General features: G+C 37.1%; 1 protein-coding gene across 1 annotated transcript in view; it reads left to right on the plus strand.

Moving 5' to 3' along the window:
* The window catches only part of FNDC3A (fibronectin type III domain containing 3A), a 170,332-nt gene that overhangs the window by 119,955 nt on the left and 27,622 nt on the right, over positions 1 to 22,755 (plus strand). The window contains exons 9-14 of the mRNA XM_080797998.1: positions 5,008 to 5,067; positions 6,368 to 6,506; positions 16,244 to 16,297; positions 19,435 to 19,559; positions 19,935 to 20,109; positions 21,583 to 21,669. Of these exons, the coding sequence (XP_080654124.1) occupies positions 5,008 to 5,067; positions 6,368 to 6,506; positions 16,244 to 16,297; positions 19,435 to 19,559; positions 19,935 to 20,109; positions 21,583 to 21,669 (640 nt within the window). The remainder of the gene's footprint in view (positions 1 to 5,007; positions 5,068 to 6,367; positions 6,507 to 16,243; positions 16,298 to 19,434; positions 19,560 to 19,934; positions 20,110 to 21,582; positions 21,670 to 22,755) is intronic.

Genomic DNA, 22,755 nt, shown 5'->3' on the forward strand with positions numbered 1-22,755 from the left:
TTTTTGGTGCAGTTGTAAATGGGATCAATTCCTTGATTGTTTTTTCTGCTGATTCATTATTGGCAAATAAAAATGCAAAAAATTTCTGTACCTTGGTTTTATATTCTGCAACTTTGCTGAATTAATTTTCAATTTTTTGGTGGAGTCTTTTGGGTTTTCTACATAAGAGTCTTGCATCGTATGCAAATAGTGAAAGTTTGACTTCTTCCTTGCCAATTTGGGCACCTTTTCTTTCTTTTTGTTGTCTGATTGCTGAAGCTAAGACTTCCAGTACTATTTTAAATAATAATGGTGAGAGTGGACATCTCTGTCTTGTTCCTGACTGTAGGGGAAAAGCTCTCAGTTTTTCCCCACTGAGGATATTAGCTGTGGGTCTTCCGTATATGGCCTTTATGGTGTTGAGGTATGTTCCATCTATACCTATTTTGTTTTGAGGGTTTTTATCAAGAACAGATGCTGTAAAATTTTGTCAAATGCTTTTTCGGCATCTTTTGAGAGGATCATATGGTTCTTAACCTTTATTAATGTGGTATATCACCCTGATTAGTTTGCAAATATTGAACCACCACTGCAGCCCAGGAATAAATCCCACTTGATTGTGGCAAATAATTCTTTTACTGTACTATTGGGTTTCTCTTGTTGAGATTTTTTGCATCCATGTTCATGAGGGATATTGGCCTGTAATTCTCCTTTTTGGTGGGCTCCTTGTCTGGTTTTGGAATCAAGGTAATGCTAACCTCATAGAATGAGTTTAGAAGTTTTCCTTCTACTTATGTTTTTTGGAACAGTTTGCGAGAAGTATAGGTATTAACTCCTTTAAATGTCTGGGAGATTTCCCTTGGAAAGCCATCTGGCCCTGGGCTTTTGTTTGTTGGGAGATTTTTAACTACTGATTCAATTTCCTTACTGGTTATGGGTCCATTCAAACTTGTATTTCTTCCTCTTTCAGTTTTGGTAGTTTGTGTGTTTCTAGGAATTGTCTCTTTCTTCACTTGCCTAGCTTGATGGCATATAATTTTTCATAATATTCTCTTAAAATTGTTTGTATGTCTGTGCTGTTGGTTGTGATCACTCCTGTTTCATTCATGATTTTATTGAGTCCTTTCTCTTTTCTTTTTGATAAGTCTGGCCTAGCAGTTTATCAATTTTATTAATTATTTCAGAGAACCAGCTGTTAGTCTCATTGATCTGTTCTACTGGGGTTTTTTATTTTTTTTCTGTATTGCTTATTTCTGCTCTAATTATTATTTTCCTTCTTCTGCAGGCTTTAGGCTTTATCTGCTATTCCCTTTCTAGCTCTTTTAGGTATAAGGTTAGGTTGTGTATCTGAGACTTTTCTTGCTTTTTGAGATAGGCTTATATTGCAAGGACCTCTTAGGTCCTCTTAGGATCACCTTGTTTTAGACTGTCATGTTTTCATTTTCATTTCATTTCATTGAAGTTTTTTTATTTCTTTTTTGATTTCCTGGTTAACCCATTCATTCTTTCATTGGATGTTCTTTAACCTCCATGTATCTGTATTCTTTCAAAATTTTTTCTTATGGTTGACTTCAAGTTTCATAGCATGGTGGTCTGAAAATACGTATGGTATGATCCTAGTCTTTTTGTACCAGTTGAGGCCTGATTTATGATCCAGTATGTGATCTTTTCTGAAGAACGTTCCATGTGTACTTGAATGCGTGTTCTGCTGCGTCAGGATGAAATGCTCTGAATGTGTCTGTTAAGTCCATCTCGTCCAGTGTGTTATTCAAAGCCCTTGTTTCCTTGTTGATCTTCTGCTTAGATGATGTGTTCATTTGTAAGTGGGGTGTTAAAGTCTCCTACTGTTATTATATTATCAATGAGTTTCTTTAAGTTTGTTATTGATTTATATATTTGGGTGCTCCCAAGTTGGGGGCATAAGTCTTTACAGTGTTAGATCTTCTTGATGAATAGACCCCTTAATTATGGTATAATCCCTTCTTCACCTCTTATTACAGTCTTTCGTTCAAAATCTAGTTTGATATAAATTTGGGTACTCCAGCTTTCTTTTGGTGTCCATTAGCATGATAGATGATTCTCCATCCCTCACTTTCCATCTGCAGCTGTCTTTAGGTTTAAAATGAGTGTCTTGTAGGCAGCATATAGATGCGTCTTACTTTTTTATCCATTCTGGTACTGTGTCTTTTGATTGGAGCATTATTCCATTTACATTCAGAGTAATTATTGATAGAAAGGAATTTAGGTGCTGTTGCGTTACTTGTAAAGGTATGTTTCTGATGATGGCCTCTGTTGCTTTCTAGACTTTGTTGTTTTTGGTCTTTTTCTCCCTATTCAAAGAGTTTCCTTTAATACCTCTTGCAGGGCTGGTTTAGTGGTCATGAACTCCTTTTGTTTTTGTTTGTCTGGGAAATCCTTCTATTGTGGATAGACAGCCTTGCTGGATAAAGTATTCTTGGCTTCATTTTTTCCCATTCAGCATGTTGAATATATGCTGCCGTTCTCTTCTGCCTGCTAAGTTTCTGTGAACAGGTCTGCTGCAACCCTGTATTCCCTTGTAGGTTAAGGACTTTTTTTTCTCTTGCTGCTTTCAGCGTTCTTTCCTTGTCTGTGTTTTTGTGTGTGTGTGAATTTGACTATGATGTGTCTTAGTCATGGCCGGCTGTTGTTGAATTTAATGGGAGTACTCTGTGCTTCTTGGGTTTCAATGTTTCCTTCCTCCAGATTAAGGAAGTTTTCAGCTATAATTTGCTCAAATAAAACCTTCTGCCCTTTTCTTCTTCTTCTTCTTCTGGGACTCTTCTATGATCAAATATTACTGTGTTTGAAGGAGTCACCAAATACCCTAACTCAACATTCATGATCCTATACCTTTATTTCCTCCTCCTTTTCAGCTTCATTATTTTCCATAATTTTATTTTCTATATCTGTATTCTCTGCTTCATCCATCCTCATTATCATTGCATCCAGTGGATTTTGCCTTTTGGTTATACCATTTTTTATTTCGGCCTGACAAGTTTTTAGTTCTTTTATCTTTGTAATAAAGGATTCTCTAGTATCTTCCGTGCTTTTCTCAAGCCCAGCTAGTATCCTTATAATTGCTGTTTTAAATTCTTATTCAGGCATCTTATTTATATCTGTATTGATTAAGTCCCTGACTGTTACTTCTTCCTGTTCTTTCTTTTGGGGTGAATTCCTCTGTCTTACAAATTTTGGGGGTGATTCTTAGGAAAGCCTCTTGTACTCCTGCTCCTGAGAGTTAATTGGCTATATTAAGAAGAGGTTAAAAAAAAAAGAAGAAGAAAGAAAGAAAAAAAAAAATAAGGTTTTATACTCTCTTGGGCCTGGTGATTCAGGAGGTGTTTCAGAGTGTGCACTCTGCAGTTTTGTTTTGGCTGCTTCTTCCTACATGTCAGTCCTCTACAGAATTCTCTTTGCCTGCAGTGGGTGGTATTTGGACCTTGTCTACCAAATGGCAAGCTTTAACTAGGTGTGTTTTGGTCTGCTTGTTGAAAGAAGCTAGATCCATCCAAAAAAAAAAAGAAAGAAAGAAAGAAATGAGATCCTAGATCCTATTTCCCCTAGAGCTGAAGCTTTGCAGCACTCTATGATCAGTAGACTTGGTGCATGTTAGGGGTTTGTGCTAGTCTTCTGGGAGATGGGCCTGCTGCACTGATTCTCAGGCGGGCTTGCCCTAGTGGAGATGTACTTGCAGGGTACTGGGGCCTGGTGCAGGGGGGCGGTGCTTGGTTTAAGTAGCTCCAGCCTCTACTAGGAGGGTGGGGGGTGGTGCTGTGTTGCTCACTGAAGTTGGTTAGTGCTAATGGGTATGGGGGAAATGGTGTTGCCCTGCTTTCTGACCCACATTGGGGAGTTTGTGCCTGCCACTCTTCAGGAACCCCTCTCAGAAGAGCAGTCACCCCTCTTGTGTTCCAGCTTCTGTCAGATCCCTGCCTTCATCCTGTCTCTCCCAGGTGGCACAGTACTTCCTATGTTTTATCTCAGGCAGGGGGCTGGGTTTCAAAACTCCCAATTTTATGGACTCATGCTGATCCTCTGGGGGAGGGTCTTGGCCATGATGTGGCCAATGCCAGTTTGCCCCAGAAAAGCAGTCCCACAACTGCGCAGTGGCTCCGAATTTATGGTAAAGTGCAGCAAAAAGCATCACCAAGGTTTGCTGCCCTCAGCCAGTGTCTGTATTCCCATGCTAGTGAACAGGGATGGACATTGGTGCTGCCAGTTCTTTTGCCCCCAGAGAGGCCATCCACCATTCCCAAATGCACTCCAAAAAAGGGAACTGTTCTTCCCTGTGTGACCCAGGGCATCCTCAGACCACACTGCCCACTCCCAGGTCTCTGTCCTTCTTCCCCACCAGAGCACTGCAAAGTCTGCCAGGCACAACCCCACCAATGGCACAGACTTATAAAACTTAAGACTTTGAGCTCTGCTGCTTATAAAAATTTGCCATAGTCCCTCTTCTTTTGTTAGTCACTGGTTTGGGGGAAGATTTTCTTCTTGTGCAGTCTCCTGCCTGCTGCTTCACTTTTTCGTTCTCTCTCTCTCTCACTCCTCTTTCCATGATCAGGGCTCCTGCCCTTCCACAGCACCTACAACTGTTCTCTCCCCAGATGAACTCTCCACAGCTCTTACCTTCCACAAGGTGGCCATTTTGTTCTCTTGGTCCTCAGATTGATTTCTTGTGTGTTTAGAATGATTTGATATTTATCTAGCCATATTGGAGGGAATAGGCAACCTTAGGAGCCCCTACTCCTCCACCATCTTAACTCCTCTCTGCACCCACTGTTTGGACACCTTTCTGTTTTAAAGTGGTATGCAGGTATATAACTTAAGTTTGATATATAGTCTTATTACACAAATTCTATATTGATGGAATGTGAATATGGTTACAACTGGTAAAGTAAGAAACAGTGTAATTTCATAAACTGCCACAAACTGAAGTGTATATAATGTAAATCCTCTGGAAATTCTTCTTTATCAGACTGTTAAATGTTCCTTTTTTTCCCCCAGAGGAGAAGAAACAAGTGTCACTTTAAATGATCTCAAACCAGCTACAGATTACCATGCAAAGTAAGGAATTTCTACATGTTGTCTTAGTATGATAGAGCATAGGTAATTTTTTAAATAATTCCATTAAAAGCCTGGAATATAATATAATTATTATCTTTGGATTAAAAACATGAATTTGTGGACTTTGGTTTTTCTTTTGGTACAGTTATCAACACATTTCCCAAAAAAACAAAAACAAAAACATTTAACTGAAATGTTATGTTGAAGGGTTAGTCATCCTGTTTGTAGGACCTTGGGATTGGAGTGAATATACAGATAATAGGTATAATATGTCTGCATATTATATGCACATGGAAAATTCCCCGCTTTTGAAATTTTTGCAGAACAGAAGCATTAATAATTGTTGATTTGTACTTACTGTATTTTTACTACATCATGTTTTAGAAAGAGTTGGGGATATTAAATTAAAATTTTCACAGCACTTAGGTGTGCCTGGCTGGCTCAGTCAGTGCAGCATGCAGCTCTTGATCTTGGGGTTGTGAGTTCAAGTCCCACATTGGGTATAGAGATTACTTAAAAATAAAATCGTCTTAGAAAATTCACAACATTTAACTGAGAGGTAACTTAAATACTGTTTTATTCTGCATAGTTCTATTATAATTTACCAACATTTTACATACTAAAGCCTCCCCAGCTAGGACTCATTAATCTATATTTGGTTAGTCACCCCATTTGTGGTTGGGATTATTCCTATTAAACTATTAAATTAAGTCTTCAATTATACTTTCTGTGGATAAAGCCCAAGTACTGTCCAACTTAACACTTTCAAACTGTAGGCTGCAACCATTATTAAATCATGAAATTTGGGGGTTATAGTCAGCATTTTTTAATTAAATAATCAAATAAAATAGAAGGTATCTGTAAATATCCCTTAGGGATAGTTGCAGGACACTTTTCTTTCTTGTGTGTGTGTATGAGCAAGTACATATCATTTAGTTGTGATATGTTGTCACAACTTAAGATGTATTTCTTACTTTGTGTTACAGTCAAGAAATTGGATGAAGCCTCTGGTCTATCCTGTATTTCTTTTTTAAAGAGCCGTCTTTTACTTTGACACGCATTTTTTTTTCCTTTTAAAGACTTTAAGTAATCCCTACACCCAATGTGGGGCTTGAAACCCAGCCTGGAGATCGAGAGTCACATATTTTACCAACTGAGCTAGCCAGGCGCCCACCCTTGTTTTCTTGATAGAACATTTGAAAGACACCTTACTGATTTGCAAGTACTTAAAGGTTGATGCCTATTGAAGGTAGGATACAATGATTCTACTGTTCAAAACTATTTATTTTTATCGCCACAGAGTCCAGGCAGAATACAATTCTATGAAGGGAACTCCTTCAGAAGCTGAAAGCTTTACCACCTTAAGCTGTGAACCTGACATACCTAATCCACCCAGGATAGCCAATCGGACCAAAAATTCACTCACTTTGCAATGGAAGGTAAGAATATTGTTTAGAGTACTTTCCAACTGGACATTTACTCCTTCCTCCCCCCTCCACAATTTCAGTTGTTCTTGTCTGGAGACAAAAAAGAACTTTAAGGTAACTTGTTCTTCTTCTTTACATATACTAAATCTTGAAATAATACTCTTAATGGTTTTTTCTTACTATGTGTAAATAAAGCGGAAAAGACTGATATATAATTAGCAGTCCTTATAACGCTGAACATGGGATGGCATTGAGAGTCTCAGCAGTGCTTCTGAAGTTCATTACAATGCCTTTATATCCTAAATTTTATCATAAAATGAAGTTCATAATAACTAGACTCATAGTTTTAAAAATACAGGGGGAGAGGAGTCAAGATGGCAGAAGAATAGCAGGCTGAGATGACATCAGGTTGCAGGAATTCAGTTATATAGTTATCAAACCATTCCAAACACCTACAAATCGAACAGGAGATCGAAGAGAAGAAGAGCAGCAATTGTAGAAACAGAAAATCAACCACTGTCTGAAAGGAAGGACGTGTGGAGAAGTGAATCCAAACCGACTGGAAGATAGACCACGAAGGGAGGGGCCGGCTCCCATCAAGTGGTGCAGCAGTGGAGCACAAAATCAGAACTTTTAAAAGTGCTCCACTGAGGGACATCACTCCAGAGGCTAAATGGGTCTGGAGCCCTCATGGAGACAGTGTGGTCTCAGGTACCATGGGGTCACAGAAGGATTGGGGTGTCTGAGTGTAGCAGAGCTCACAGGTATTAGAGCGGGGAAGCTGGCTACAGAGATGGAGCCAAGGAGTGAGCTCTCTACCTTAAACTATGATCTGTGGCACAGTCAGGCCACTGCTCTTTAAGTAGGGACCCCACAAGTGGCAGATCCAGGGAGAACCTCCTGGAAGAGCAGAGCAGCAGGAATCTGCTGGGTTTGGAGACTCCAAACAGGGCCTTGAGCCAGAGACAGAAACGCTCAATCACAGGCCAGGTGAGCTCGGAGTGCGGCCAGAGACCAGGGTGACAGGAGTGATTGAGCACTTTTCTCTAAGAGCGCACTGAGGAGTGGGGACCCGAGCTCTCAGCTCCTCCATGCTCGAGATTGGGAGGCCGCCATTTTCATTCCCTTCCTCCAAAGCTCTACGGAAACCGGAAACCCTTCAGAGAACAAAAGCTCCTGAGAGCAAACCGGAGCAGATTACTTAGCCCAGCCCCTGGCAAGGGCGGTGCAATTCCGCCTTGGGCAAAGACACTTGAGAATCACTACAGCAGGCCCCTCCCCCAGAAGATCTGCAAGAACATCCTTCCGAGACCAAGCTCACTGATCAAGAAGAGCAGAACTCCAGAGGAGGTGAAAGCAAAGCATGGAATTCATGGCTTTCACCCCGTGATTCTTTAGTCTTGCATAGTTAATTAAGTTTTTTAAATTTTTTTTCTTATCCTAATTTGTTTAACTTTTACTCTTTCCTCTTTTAACATTTTTTAACTAGTTTATCTTAACAGTACCTTTCTTTAAAGAAAATCTTCTGGAACCTTCATTATTATAGTCATATTTTATCCTTTGTTGTATCTTACTTTATTTTTTGTATACATATAGGGTTTTTTCTTCTAATAAATTTTGGTATACAACTTCTTCTAATAAATCAGAATATACCCTGAATCTAGCACAGGACTTTGTTCTAGTCTCCAGCCTAAGCAGAAGGTACAGCAGATTCTCTGTACCTTCTTTTTCTTTCTTTTCCCAACCAACTTACCTTATCAACTCATTTTGTAGAATTTTTATTAAATTTATTAAATAAATTTTATTTATTAAATTTTCATTTGGGATTTTTTATTAAATTTTCATCTTTACAGTCGTATTCCATCCCTTCATCGTGTTTACCCTTATTTGTGTGTGGGGGGGTATATATATATATTAAGATTTTGGGAGGTAGTTTCATCTAAGAGACCAAAACACACCCAAAATCAAGTGGGTGGCTCTGTTTTATTCACCAGTCTAATATATATATTTTTTTTTAATTTTTTTAACTTCTTTTTACCTGCTCTTCTCCCCATGATTTGGGGTCTCTTCTGATTTGGTTAACACATTTTTCTGGGGTCTTCGTGACCCTTTTAGTATTTTATTCTCTCGTTCATACATTCTTATCTGGATAAAATGACAAGGTGGAAAAACTCACCACAAAAAAAGAGAACATGAGGCAGTACCAAAGGCTAGGGACCTAATCAGTACGGACACTGGTAATATGTCAGATCTAGAGTTGAGAATGATGACTCTCAAGGTGCTAGCTGGGCTCAAAAAAGTCATGGAGGATATTAGAAAAACCCTGTCTGGAGAAATAAAAACCTTTTCTGGAGAAATAAAAGAACTAAAATCTAACCAAACTGAAATCAAAAAAGCCATAAATGAGGTGCAGTCAAAAATGGAGGCTCTTACTGCTAGGATAAATGAGGCAGAAGAGAGAATTAGTGATATAGAAGACCAAATCACAGAGAAAAAAGAAGCTGAGCAGAAGAGAGACAAACAACTACTGGACCACGAGGGGAGAAATCGAGAGATAAGTGATACCGTAAGATGAAACAATATTAGAATAACTGGGATTCCAGAAGAAGAAGAAAGAGGGAGGCAGAAGGTATATTGGAGCGAATTATAGTAGGGAATTTCTGTAATATGGCAAAGGGAAGAAGCATCAAAATCCAGGAGGCAGAGAGAACTCCCCTCAAAAATCAGTAAGAATAGGTCCATACCCCGTCATCTAATAGTAAAACTTACAAGTCTTAGTGACAAGGAGAAAATCCTGAAAGCAGCCCAGGACAAGAAGTCTGTAACATACAATGGTAAAAATATTAGATTGGCAGCAGACTTATCCACAGAGAGCTGGCAGGCCAGAAAGAACTGGCATAATATATTCAGAGCACTAAATGAGAACATGCAGTCAAGAATACTATATATAGCGAGGCTAGAATTGAAAATAGGAGAGATGAAAAGCTTCCAGAAAAAAACAAAAACTAAAAGAATTTGTAAACACCAAATCAGGTCTATAGGAAATATTGAAAGGGGTCCTCTAAGCAAAGAGAGAGCCTAAAAGTAGTAGACCAGAAAGGAACAGAGACAATATGCAGTAACAGTCACCTTAGGGCAATACAATGGCACTAAATTCATATCTTTCAATAGTTACCCTGAATGTAAATGGGCTAAATGTCCCAGTCAAAAGACACAGGGTATCAGAATGTATAAAAAAACAAAACCCATCAATATGCTGTCTACAAGAAACTCATTTTAGACCCAAAGACACCTCCAGATTTAAAGTGAGGGGGTGGAAAACAATTTACCATGCTAATGGACACCAAAAGAAAACTGGGGTGGTAATCCTTTTATCAGATAAATTAGATTTTAAGCCAAAGACTATAATAAGAGATGAGGAAGGACACTACATCATATTTAAAGGGTCTGTCCAACAAGAAGATCTCTCAATTTTAAATATCTGTGCCCCTAACATTGGAGCAGCCAACTATATAAACCCATTAATAACAAAATCAAAGAAATGTATTGACAATAATACAATAATAGTAGGGGACTTTAACACCCCCCTCACTGAAATGGACAGATCATCCAAGCAAAAGATCAACAAGGAAATAAGGGCCTTAAATGACGCACTGGACCAGATGGACATCACAGATATATTCAGAATATTCCATCCCAAAGCAACAGAATACACATTCTTCTGTAGTGCACATGGAACATTCTCCAGAATGTTCTCCTATTCTCCTGAAACTGTTCCAAAAATAGAAATGGAAGGAAAACTTCCAAACTCATTTAATGAGGCCAGCATTACCTTGATCCCAAAACCAAAGACCCCATCAAAAAAGAGAATTACAGACCAATATCCTTGATGAACACAGATGCAAAAATTCTCACCAAAATACTAGCCAGTCAGATCCAACAGTACATTAAAAGGATTATTCACCATGATCAAGTGGGATTTATCCCTGGGCTGCAAGGTTGGTTCAACATCTGCAAATGAATCAACGTGGTACAATACATTAATAAAAGAAAAAGTAAGAACCATAGGATACTCTCTGTAGATGCTGAAAAAGCATTTGACAAAATACAACATCCTTTCTTGATCAAAACTCTTCAAAGTGTAGGGATAGAGGGTACATACCTCAATATCATCAGAACCATCTATGAAAAACCCACAGCAAGTATCATTCTCAGTGGAGAAAAACTGAGAGCTTTTCCGCTAAGGTCAGGAACACGGCAGGGATGTCCATTATCACCACTGCTATTCAACATAGTACTAGAAATCCTAGCCTCAGCAATCAGACAACAAAAAGAAATTAAAGGCATCCAAATCAGCAAAGAAGAAGTCTAACTATCACTCTTTGCAGATGATATGATACTTTACATGTAAAATGCAAAAGACTCCACTCCAAATCTGCTAGAACTTGAACAGGAATTCAGTAAAGTGTCAGGATATAAAATCCGTGCACAGAAATCCATTGCATTTCTACACACCAACAACAAGACAGAAGAAAGAGAATTAAGGAGTCAGTCCCATTTACAGTTGCACCCAAAACCATAAGATACCTAGGAATAAACCCAGCCAAAGAGGCAAAGAATCTGTACTCAGAAAACTATAAAGTACTCATGCAAGAAATTGAGGAAGACACAAAGAAATGGAAAAATGTTCCATGCTCATGGATTGGAAGAACAAATCTTGTGAAAATGTCTATGCTACCTAAAGCAATCTACACATTTAATGGAATCCCTACAAAATCCCATCCTTTTTTTTTTTTTTCAAAGAAATGGAACAAATAATCCTAAAATGTATATGCAACCAGAAAAGACCTCGAATAGCCAGAGGAATATTGAAAAAGAAAGCCAAAGTTGGTGGCATCACAATTACAGACTTCAAGCTCTATTACAAAGCTGTCATCATCAAGACAGTATGATACTGGCACAAAAACAGACACATAGATCAGTGGAACAGAATAGAGAGCCCAGAAATAAACCCTCAACTCTGTGGTCAACTAATCTTTGACAAAGCAGGGAAGAATGTCCAATGGAAAAAGACAGTCTCTTCAACAATGATGTTGGGAAAATTGGGACAGCCACATGCAGAAAAATGAAACTGGATCATTCCCTTACACCACACACAAAAATAGACTCCAAATGCATAAAGAACCTCAGTGAAAGGAATCCATCAAAATCCTTGAGGAGAACACAGGCAGCAACCTCTTCCACCTCAGCCGCAGCAACTTCTTCCTAGAAGCATCGCCAAAGGCAAGGGAAGCAAGGGCAAAAATGAACTATTGGGACTATCCAAAATCTATAAAGAACTTATCAAACTCAATACCCAAAAAACAAATAATCCAATCAAGGAATGGGCAGAGGGCATAAACAGACATTTCTGCAAAAAAGACATCCAGATGGCCAACAGACACATGAAAAAGTGCTCCATACCACTTGGCATCAGGGAAATACAAATCAAAACCACAATGAGATACCACCTCACACCAGTCAGAATGGCTAAAATGAACAAGTCACAGAATGACAGATGCTGGCGAGGATGCGGAGAAAGAGGAACCCTCCTGCACTGTTGGTGGGAATGCAAGCTGGTGCAACCACTCTGGAAAACAGCATGGAGGTTCCTCAAAAAGTTGAAAATAGAGCTACCCTATGATCCAGCAATCGCACTACTGGGTATTTACCCTAAAGATACAAATGTAGTGATCCAAAGGGGCACGTGCACCTGAATGTTTATAGCAGCAATATCCACAATAGCCAAACTATGGAGAGAACCTAGATGTCCATCAACAGATGAATGGATAAAGAAGAAGTGGTATATATATACAATGGAATAGTATGCAGCCATCAAAAGAAATGAAATCTTGCCCTTTGCGACGACATGGATGGAACTAGAGGGTACTATGCTGAGTGAAATAAGTCAATCAGAGAAAGACAATTATCATGTGATCTCCCTGATATGAAGAATTTGAGAGGCAATGTGGGGGATTTGGAAGGTAAGGAAAAAAGGAAACAAGATGGGATCGGGACAAACCATAAGAGACTCTTAATCTCACAAAACAAACTGAGGGTTGCTCGGGGGAGGTGGGTAGGGAGAGGGTGGTTGGGTTATGGACATTGGGGAGGGTATGTGCTATGGTGAATGCTGTGAAGTATGTAAACCTGGCGATTTGCAGACCTGTATCCCTAGGGCTAATAATACATTATATGTTAATTTTATTTTTATATATATATAAAATATATATATATATGAAATATTTTAAGGAATATCCCATTAAATACTCTATTGTATAATAATATAATTTAATAATACTCTCTATTTTAATAGAATAATAGAATAGAATAATAGATTTGCTAACATGTAAATTTTTTGTGCCCAGCTGCACAAGAAGATATGATGAAATGGACAGACACCACAGATAGAATTGATAATTCACATAGCACAGACAGCATTGTCATAGGGAGACATGAATTACTGAAATGATATATGAGTCTTGGTAGATTTCTGAACAAATGAAATACAGCCTTTCTCAGATTGCAGAGTAGTTACATTTTGGGAAAATCCAGTAACTTAAAACTATAGAAAAAATACCTTGTAAAATGGAATTAGGTTCTAGACTCTGATAATTATAAACAGATATATCACCTACATGGATGTCCAAGAGGACATTCAAAAGTTCTAGAGAAAGAAAAAAATTCTTCATTTGTATTGCTTGTCCCACACTGTGCAGAATTGATAGCATCCTTGATCCCCACTTGTAAAAATCAGCCTTTACTCCCCCTGCCATTATTGTGATGGTCAGAAACACCCCCAACAAAATTTCTAAACATGCCCTAGAAGGGAGTACCACCCCTCCTAGCAAATGTTGATTTATAGTAAGAAAATAACTACTAGTCTTGATTTAATTATCTCCTCTTACTCCAAGAGCAAAACTCAGGGCTAGCTAGCTTTCTGAAAACTTGTTTGGGGCTTATTAGTCCCTTGTTAGATGCTTTATGCAGTTAAAAAGTACTGTTAGCACATGTAAATCAGATAAGTATGTACATACATACATTTTTGTTTGTGATAAGTATGACTAATTTTATTTCATGTCACTTAGAGTAGCATTTTATTGGTAGGGCAGTTAGGGTAGCAGCCTGGTGCCTTTCATGTAGGTTTGGACTTCAGTAGGGTACTGCTATTTATTCTGAAGATAAAATAACATTGAATTTTAAAATTTGTTTTTAACAGTAGCCCAGCAAGTCTGCGTAAGATGTAAAAAGTGCCCTTATGCCCTAGGTCTCTTAGTTGCCCACTCAGGTTACCCAGGCTTATACTCTTCAAGAAATAGTCCTATATGTGCATAGTAATAGCACGATTGGGGAAAGAGAGAATCATTTGTACTGGTAGTGGGGATAGTATTGTATACCCGGAGTTGTTGGGAGGATTATCAGATAATACCTATATAGCCCATAGCATAGTGCCTGGAACATAATAAACATAATACCTATTGTTGCTATGTAATGTTAAAATTGAAGAAAACTGGCTTAGTGTAGTTTATGACTTAAATATCAGATCTTTTGACTCTGTTGCCTCATATAATCTGAAAATATTACTTGGGGGTTAACATGGCATCAGAATCATGGCGTGGGTGACACATGAGGTAGCAGCTTGAGAGAAGTATTATATCAGAAGTATTGTTTAGAGTTGCCAGTGCATGGTGATGATAAAAAGCTAACTGAAGTTGGTCTTCTACTCTCTTATAATTACTAATACCTACCAGACCTCCTGTTGCTCAGCTTCTGGAATATTGCTGAGTAGGAACACTGGTTTTGTGTCTGAGCAAATTCAGCTCTGTTCTCTTAATGACTGAGTGATCTGGGGCAACTTATTCGGGTTCTTTAAAGCCTCCATTTCCTCTTTTGTATAGTTTGGATAATAATACTACAAAGAGTTGGTTTGAGGATTAAATGAGATAAGGTAAAAACACTTACACCTAATAGTTTCCCCTCTAACTTGGAGAAATGGTCACAGGTTGTTGAAGGTGTAACCATAGCCATGCTTCTTCCAGGGAGTTGAAGAGAATCCATTTCCTTGACTTGGAAAGCCTCACAAAATAAAGTAGAAAAAATTAAGGAAAATAAATGTGCAACCTTAGAAACTGGACTAGCGCAATCTGGGGGCATTAATTATGGGGAAATATATATATATATTTTAAAAGATTTTATTTATTTATTTGACAGACAGAGATCACCAGTAGGCAGAGAGGCAGACAGAGAGAGGAGGAAGCAGGCCCCCCGCTGAGCAGAGAGCCAGATGCGGAGCTCGATCCCAGAACCCTGGGATCATGATCTGAGCTGAAGGCAGAGGCTTTAACCCACTGAGCCACCCAGGTGCATGGGGAAATATATTTTTATACCACACACTTCTTGCTGAGATTTGCAATCTTTTCTGCCTTAGGATTCTCTTCCTTTGCTGTGTAAGAGTTGAATTTCCCAAGGTTTTTTTTTCTGCCCCATCCATAATATAGTTACTTTGAACTGCCACACCTGTAACTTGCATAGCAAATCCCGGTCATATTCACCACTTAAAAATTATAATTTAAAAAAATTTTTAAATACAAGATCTGTGTTAATGGTCAACAAATAATTTGGACCTCCATGTTATAAAAAGTTCTTTATTAAAAAGTTGACCATTCTTGATTGCTCTTAACATGGTTCGTAATGGGGGCGCCTAGGTGGCTCAGTCAGTTAAACATCTGCCTTCACTTAAGGCATCTTAAGGCCATGATCCTAGAGTCCAAGGATTGAGACCCACATCAGGATCCCTGCTCAGTGGGGAGTCTGCTTCCCCCTCTCCTCTGCCCTTCTTCCCCACTCATGCTCACTCACTCTCTGTCACTCCTTTTCTCAAATAAATAAATAAAATCTTTTTAAAAATACATGGTTGGCAATATTGTATAAAAACCAAATAGAGTCCAGAGAATTACAGGAATTCTCTGGAGAACAATTTTAAAAGTTAAGATTATTTAATTTTGATAAAAGGAGTCTTAAAGTCAGTTGTCTTCAAATGGATGAAGCTATTAAAAGGAGAGTAATGATCCATTTTTCTGCATCTAAAGTGAGAATAAAGAGGAAGCAAGTTGAAATGGTAGAAAATTCAAGTAGAAATAAGGTTGAAATTCTTGAGTTCTAGAGTGATTAAATCCTAGAATAAAATGTTAAGGAAGACAAATTTTCACCACTGAAGATTAACAGATTGTTGAATGAGCAGTATTAGGTAATGGGCACATGGTATCTAGAAGCAAAGATCCAGACAGTGTGACATCTTGAAGTTCTTCTAAGCTCCCTGATTCTTTCCTTCTCTGGTGTATCACACAGTATTACTTATAGATTGTAAAGTGAGTTTTAATGAAAATGACAGGCTCAATCCTAGGAACTTAAAGCTGATAAAACCTTCTGACAAAAGGCAAAGTGATTTTTTAAATGGATTAAAAAGTTAAGATGGTTCTTGCTACAGGAAGTTGTTCAGTGTTCAGAAAAACTTGAATAGACTCTGCTTCGTTTTCTTACCTTGCATTTAAAGGGATTGTAGGGTTATATAATACATATATATCTGTATTGCCTGTGCAATTTTTCCAGAGGTAAGCCACAGAGAACATCTGCAACACAATAGATTCCTCAGATTAGATTCTCACAGTATCTTTTACAAAAGTTCTAACAATTTGTGCTCTTTCTTTTAGGCACCTAGTGACAATGGTTCTAAAATCCAAAGCTTTATTTTAGAATGGGATGAGGTAAGTAAATTGGATCTTTTAAATTAGGGGGAATTTATGTGTATATATCCTCAAGCAGAAATACTTTGTTTTAATAGTTTATTCCTCTTTAAAAAACATTATGAATGCTTTTGGTGGTGCATGAGCGAATTAATGGTGTTCCTAGAAAACATTACTGACTGGACCTCCCTATGTTTTGTTTTGTTTTATTTTTTGTTTTTGACTTAAACCCCTCAAAGTTCTCACTTGGGTAATTACCTTGATGAAGGAAATTTTTTTTTCACATCAGCCTTAAAAGCAAGTATAATTTTTTACTATGGCTACTTTAACACATTGCTACAAACCTGATGGTTCAAAACAACACACACTCATTCTCCTATATTTCCGGAAGCCAGAAATCCAGTGTGACTCTCACTGGGCCAAAATCAAGATGTCGCTATAGCCATGCTTCTTCTAGGGACTCTAGAGGAGAATCCCTTCTCCTAACTTTTCCAGCTTCTGGAGGCTCTCTTCATTACTGTGTCATTACCATGAACCCACGGCCTCATCAGATAGCCTTTTCTGCCCCTGCTGCCATTATCACATGGCCTTTTTCCTCTTCTGTCTTCACCTCTTTTTTGCTCTAAAAAGGACATTTGTAATTCCATTTAAGGTCCACCTAGATAATACAGGATAATCTCTCCATCTCAAGAGCTTTAACTTAATAACATCTGTACAGTCCCTGAATAGAGTAACATTCACAGGTTCCACGGTTTAGGACTTGGATATCTTTGCAGGCCATTATTCAGCAAGCACACTGAGCTCTGTTATGTAGTACTTCGTTTTACTGTCATTTATTACGTTCTCTCTTTTCCTACTGCTTATACCACAGCTAAGAGGAGTGAGTGGCCAGAGGGTATAGAAGAAATTCCATTGATAATTTGGGAATTAAGCAGTATGTAGGCATACCTTGAAGATGTTGCAGGTTTGGTTCCAGCCAACCACAATAAAACAAATATCTCAAAGCAAGCCACATGAATTTTTTTGGTTTCCCAATGCATATAAAAGTTATATACCACACAATATTTGTAGTCTGTTAAAGGTACGATGGCATTGTCTTTTTAAAAAAAAATGTGCATACCTTATTTTAAAAATACTTTGTTGCTAAAAAATGCTAACCATCATCTGAGCTTTCAGTGAGTCATAATCTTTTTGCTAGTGGAGGGTTTTACCTCGATGTTGATGGCTGCAGGCTGATGAGGGTGTAGTGCTTGCTGAAAGTTGGGGTGCCTTCAGCAATTTCTTGAAAAAATAAGACAACGGTGAAGTTTGCTGCATCAGTTGACTCTTCCTTTCATGAACCATTTCTCTGTAACATGCGATGCTGTTTGATAACATTTTATCAACACTGAAACTTCTTTCACAACCAGAATCAGTCCCCTCAAACCCCGCTGCTACCCTATCAACTAAGTTTATGTAAAATTCTAAATCCTTTGTTGTCATTTCAACAGTCTTCACAGCATCTTCACCAGGAGTAGATTCCCTCTCAAGAAACCACTTTCTTTGCTCATCCTTAAGAAGCAACTCTTCATCCACTTAAGTTTTGTCATGAGATTGCAGCAATTCAGTCACATCTTCAGGCTTCACTTCTAATTCTAGTTCTCTTGCTGTTTCCACCACATCTGCTGTTATTTCCTCTGTTGAAGTCTTGGAACCCACAAAATCATCCGTGAGGGTTGGAATCCGCTTCTGCTGAACTCCTGTTAATGTTGATATGTTGGCCTCTTCCATGAATCACCATAACAAATACAATAATATGAAAAAAATTTGAAATATTATAAGAACTACCAAAACATGATACAGAGTCGCAAAGTTAGGAAATGCTGTTGGAGAAATGGCACCAGTAGAACTGTTTGATGCAGGGTTGCCACAAAACAGACTTTGTAAAAAACACTATCAGCAAAGCACAGTAAAATGAAGTGCAATAAAACAAGGTATGCCTATATTAAAAGAGTAATGAGGCACAAACAAGTAGGTTTTATGCCAGAAGTTTTAAGAGAATTTAGAATTAGGAAATCTATCATAGTAATTTAGAAGAAAAGAACATATGTTGATAAATTATGAAAAGATATTTGATAAAATTTAACACTTAGTTAAAACTCAAATTAGGAAAGGAAGATAATTCCTTATCTGATAGTTATTTTTGTATTAAGTGAAGTACCATCACTAAACAATAAAAGCATTTCTAGTCAAAGCTGAAACAAGTCAAAGTTGTTAGTCATTCCCACCTTTACGTAACGTTAATGAAGTATGTTTTGGAACATACAGGTACAGCCAAGTAATGGCTGGGCTGAGGGGCAAAATTATTATTATTTAGAGATGATACAATTTTCTATTTAGACAACTCAATAGAATCAACTGTAAACACCATTAAAACAGGAAAGTGTAGTAAAGCAGCCAGATAGAGATTGAAGGTTTTCTTTGAAGAAGTCACCCTAAAACCACAGTTTACCTCTACCAACGCAGTAGAGAAGAGTGGATGGAGAAACGTGTCTATTTTATGTAGCATCCTAAACTTCTAACACTCTTTAGTTGTCCTGAGCTGCAGACTTTTCTCTCTACCATTCTCTTTGCCTATAATTGGGGTTTTCTCTCTGCTTATATTCTGTTACTGTTAAACCTACGCAGTTGTGTTTCCAGAATCTATTTTATAGAATGTTAGCAGCTGTTAAGGTGGAGGTTTGAGAATCACTTAGGGACCTTAAAACTGTGTAGAACTTTTCATAGATTGAGGAACACTGCTAGTTGTGTATATCAAAGATCACCCTATTTCTGCTACTACCAGTCCCCCCATAGAGATTGTGGGGTCCATACATCGAAAGAATTTCTTTCACTAAACCCAGACATTTAGCATCAGTTAAAACAGGGTACTTAGTTCAAGAAGGTAAATACAGAGATACCTACTTTCTAGTTTGTAAATTCTGCATTTAATGAACAGTAAGTACCATTTAAAAGATATAGGTTATCTCTACTTTCTCTTGAGATCCATGATTCATGTAACAAAATGACTTTTAATGTATACCAGCTCATATGTCATTATTCATCAAGGAGGAATTTTGTGGATTTATCTTTTTACAGTAATGTACATGATATATAATAATCAGCCAATTTTTTTTTAGGGAAAAGGAAATGGAGAATTTTGTCAGTGTTATATGGGCTTACAGAAGCAATTTAAAATTACTAAACTGTCACCAGCAATGGGTTGTAAATTTAGACTGTCAGCCAAAAATGAGTATGGCACAAGGTAAGATACATTTTAATGCAAATATATTATTTAGTCAACTTCACTTAATATAAATTATGCAGAATCCAAATTATCCACTAAAAATTCTGCTTTAGTTTATGTTGGTATAGTAAAGATGTATTAACTATCATAGCAAAAGCTATAAGAGAAGATGTTACTTACATAAACTACAGTTTTAAAAGTGTATTAGTAAATACACTTTTAGGTTCTGATCTGGTAACCATGAAAATATTATCAACTCCAAGACACATTATTTGGATTATAATTAGTTATCAAAAATTGTCACTTTCAGAAAATGTCATTTATCACATTGAATTCTTTAGCTATAAAAATAGCTCTTTTCCATTCATTCTTAAAAACGATTTGTTTCAACAGTGGTTTTAGTGAAGAAGTCTTATATTACACTTCAGGCTGTGCCCCTTCTATGCCAGCAAGTCCTGTATTAACTAAGGCTGGTGTTACTTGGTTATCTTTACAATGGAGTAAGCCCTCGGGAACACCATCAGATGAAGGAATTTCTTACATTTTAGAGATGGAGGAAGAAACTTCAGTAAGTATAAATATGTATTTTAAGTAGTGTTTAAAACCTATTTCAGGTAACATCAGTCCTTATAAGTAAATAGTGCCACAGTAGTTAGATCCTTTCCCAGATCCTTAAGTCCTTGGTGTTGGTTATTATTTAGGAGGAATTGGGAATGAGGAAGAACTCAGTCTTGTCTTTTCTTGATGTGTGGGAGGGGGTTTTGTTTTTTTATGTTTGTTTGTATATATTTGCGCCTAGGAACAGCATAGACTGCATTTTTAAATATATGTGTTTTAGGGAAAATAAAGAGGGGGAAGCTTAGCCTTTCAGCCTAAGCAACTCTAAAAAATAAGGAAATAATATGTCCACCTTTTCCAGCTGTGTTCATACACTGCTTTCCCAAGCACCACAGAAGATATGAAGAGCATCACATGACATTATATAGTGCCACCAGAATCAGGTTTCCAGTGGTTTGTCTTCTATGAGCTAAAACGTAGCTAACATGAGTTAGGGTGTCTTCTATTAGTTCTACATAGTTTCATAGCTTTTCAGAGCTACTTTAAAGCAATTTGAGTGAAAAATACATTGGTCCACTCCCAGCTATATACCCAAGAGAACTTGAAAACACATGTTTATACAGAAATTTGTACATGAATGTTCATAGCATTATTCATAATACCCAAAAAGTGGGAACAACCCAGATGTCCATTAATTGTTGAATGGATAAACAAAGTGTGATATATCCATACAGTGGAGTATCATTGAACCATATAAAGGAATGGAACTAGTCATGACATGAATGAACATGAATACACAGAAAGTGTATTAGTTTATTAGAAAGTATATTAGTGGATGAGAAAAGAGGGGAAGTAACTGCTAACCAAAAAGTAAAGTACAGGCTTCATTGTAGAATTAGGATTCAATGATAATTGTATAGTGAATACACTATAAATTATTGAATTTCATACTTTAAGTGGGAATTTTACAGTATGTGAATTATATATCAACTTTTAAAAATAACAGTGGGAAAGTAGTGAGGCATTGTCCCTGGAGCTATAAATAGCAATCCAATACCTAAGTGACATGCCTTCCTGCCAGCACAGCCAACTGTTTATTTATTTACTTAAACACAGGGCAAGGTAAGTATGTCAAATGGTTATAACTCTGTTTAGCTCTTACAACATCTGTGTAGGAAAGTCTATTTTAGAGATACGCTTACTGATGGTGATATTACCATTGACTGACTTTACCTTCAACACAAAGATCTTCTCTTGGTTACTATATTTATGGAGGAGTTCTCCATCCCCCTACAAACATTCATTAGCATTTCTGGATCTGTCCATTCAAGATAGAAGTATCAAGGTGAGTATTACACTTAAGAGAGCATTAATCACCTTGTACACAGTAGAAGATGATGAAGACCTGGGTCTTTTTGCATGTTTGTTATTCCCCATATTTCTGCTGTTAGACATCTAAGAAAGGCTTATTTTCACTTTCCAGGGATATGGTTTTAAGCCTAAATATGATGGAGAAGATCTTGCTTACACAGTAAAGAATCTCAGACGTAGTACAAAGTATAAATTTAAGGTAAGCTTTGAAAGCCCATATAAAATTTATTTGTCATTCTTGTTGTTCCTGTTGTCTTAAAGTTAAGTATACACCTCACTCCTTGGTTTTAAATCCAAAATAGTTTCGGGCTTGGGGAGCCTGGGTGGCTCAGTCAGTTGGGCATCCAAATCTTGATTTTGGCTCAGGTCATGATAACGGGATTGTGAGATCAAGCCCCGCATCAGGCTCCTCACACTGGATGTGGAGCCTTCTTAGGATTCTCACTCTCCCTCTGCCTCTCCCCACTCATGGTCAGTAACTCGCTTGCTTGCTCGCACTCAAAAAAACATAAAAAGTTAAAATAGTTTTGACTTTTCTAATGAGCATTACTGCTTTCTTACTATGTAACATTGTCAATATATTTATATTATATATTTATATTTTATTTATATATAATTTTTATTTTATTTATATATTATAATATATAATATATCATATTATATATTATATAATATAATAATAAATATTTCATTTATATATAATTATATATAATATTTATATATTACATAAATATATTTATATTTATTTATATATATTTAAATTCAAATCAATTTTAATGTTTTATGGGACTTTTATTTGTATAATGTGAGCAAACACCTTCTAAAATGTGGATGTTGTTAAACACATTCAGAATGTGCTTTTTTGTTAGCAATATCTGAAAAAGTAATGCTTTTATTTTCTAAGTACATTATATCAAGTGGTACACAATTTCATTTTGTCTCATTACTGGTATTCACTTGATGAAGGTTATTTTTACCATGTTTCTTCACCGTAAGGTTTTCCTTTTCCCTTTCTAATAATAGCATTTTCTAAATACTATGTAAACATCTTGGTTTTTGTCAGATTTTCATGTGCTGGTTTTAACATCCATTGATAATTCTTGCCTGAGTCCATTATTACTGATCAATAGTTGTCAAGTGGCAACTAAAATAAAATAAAATAAAAATAAAAATTTTCAATTTTATTATGCCTTCTACATTTATTATTTGGCATTATACTATAAAGAAAAGCTTCCTTTTCTCATTTATGTTAATATGAACTCACGGATTCCTGTTTACTGAGTGG

The sequence above is a fragment of the Martes martes genome (assembly GCF_963455335.1).
Source record: "Martes martes genome assembly, chromosome: 3".
Taxonomy (NCBI): domain Eukaryota; kingdom Metazoa; phylum Chordata; class Mammalia; order Carnivora; family Mustelidae; genus Martes; species Martes martes.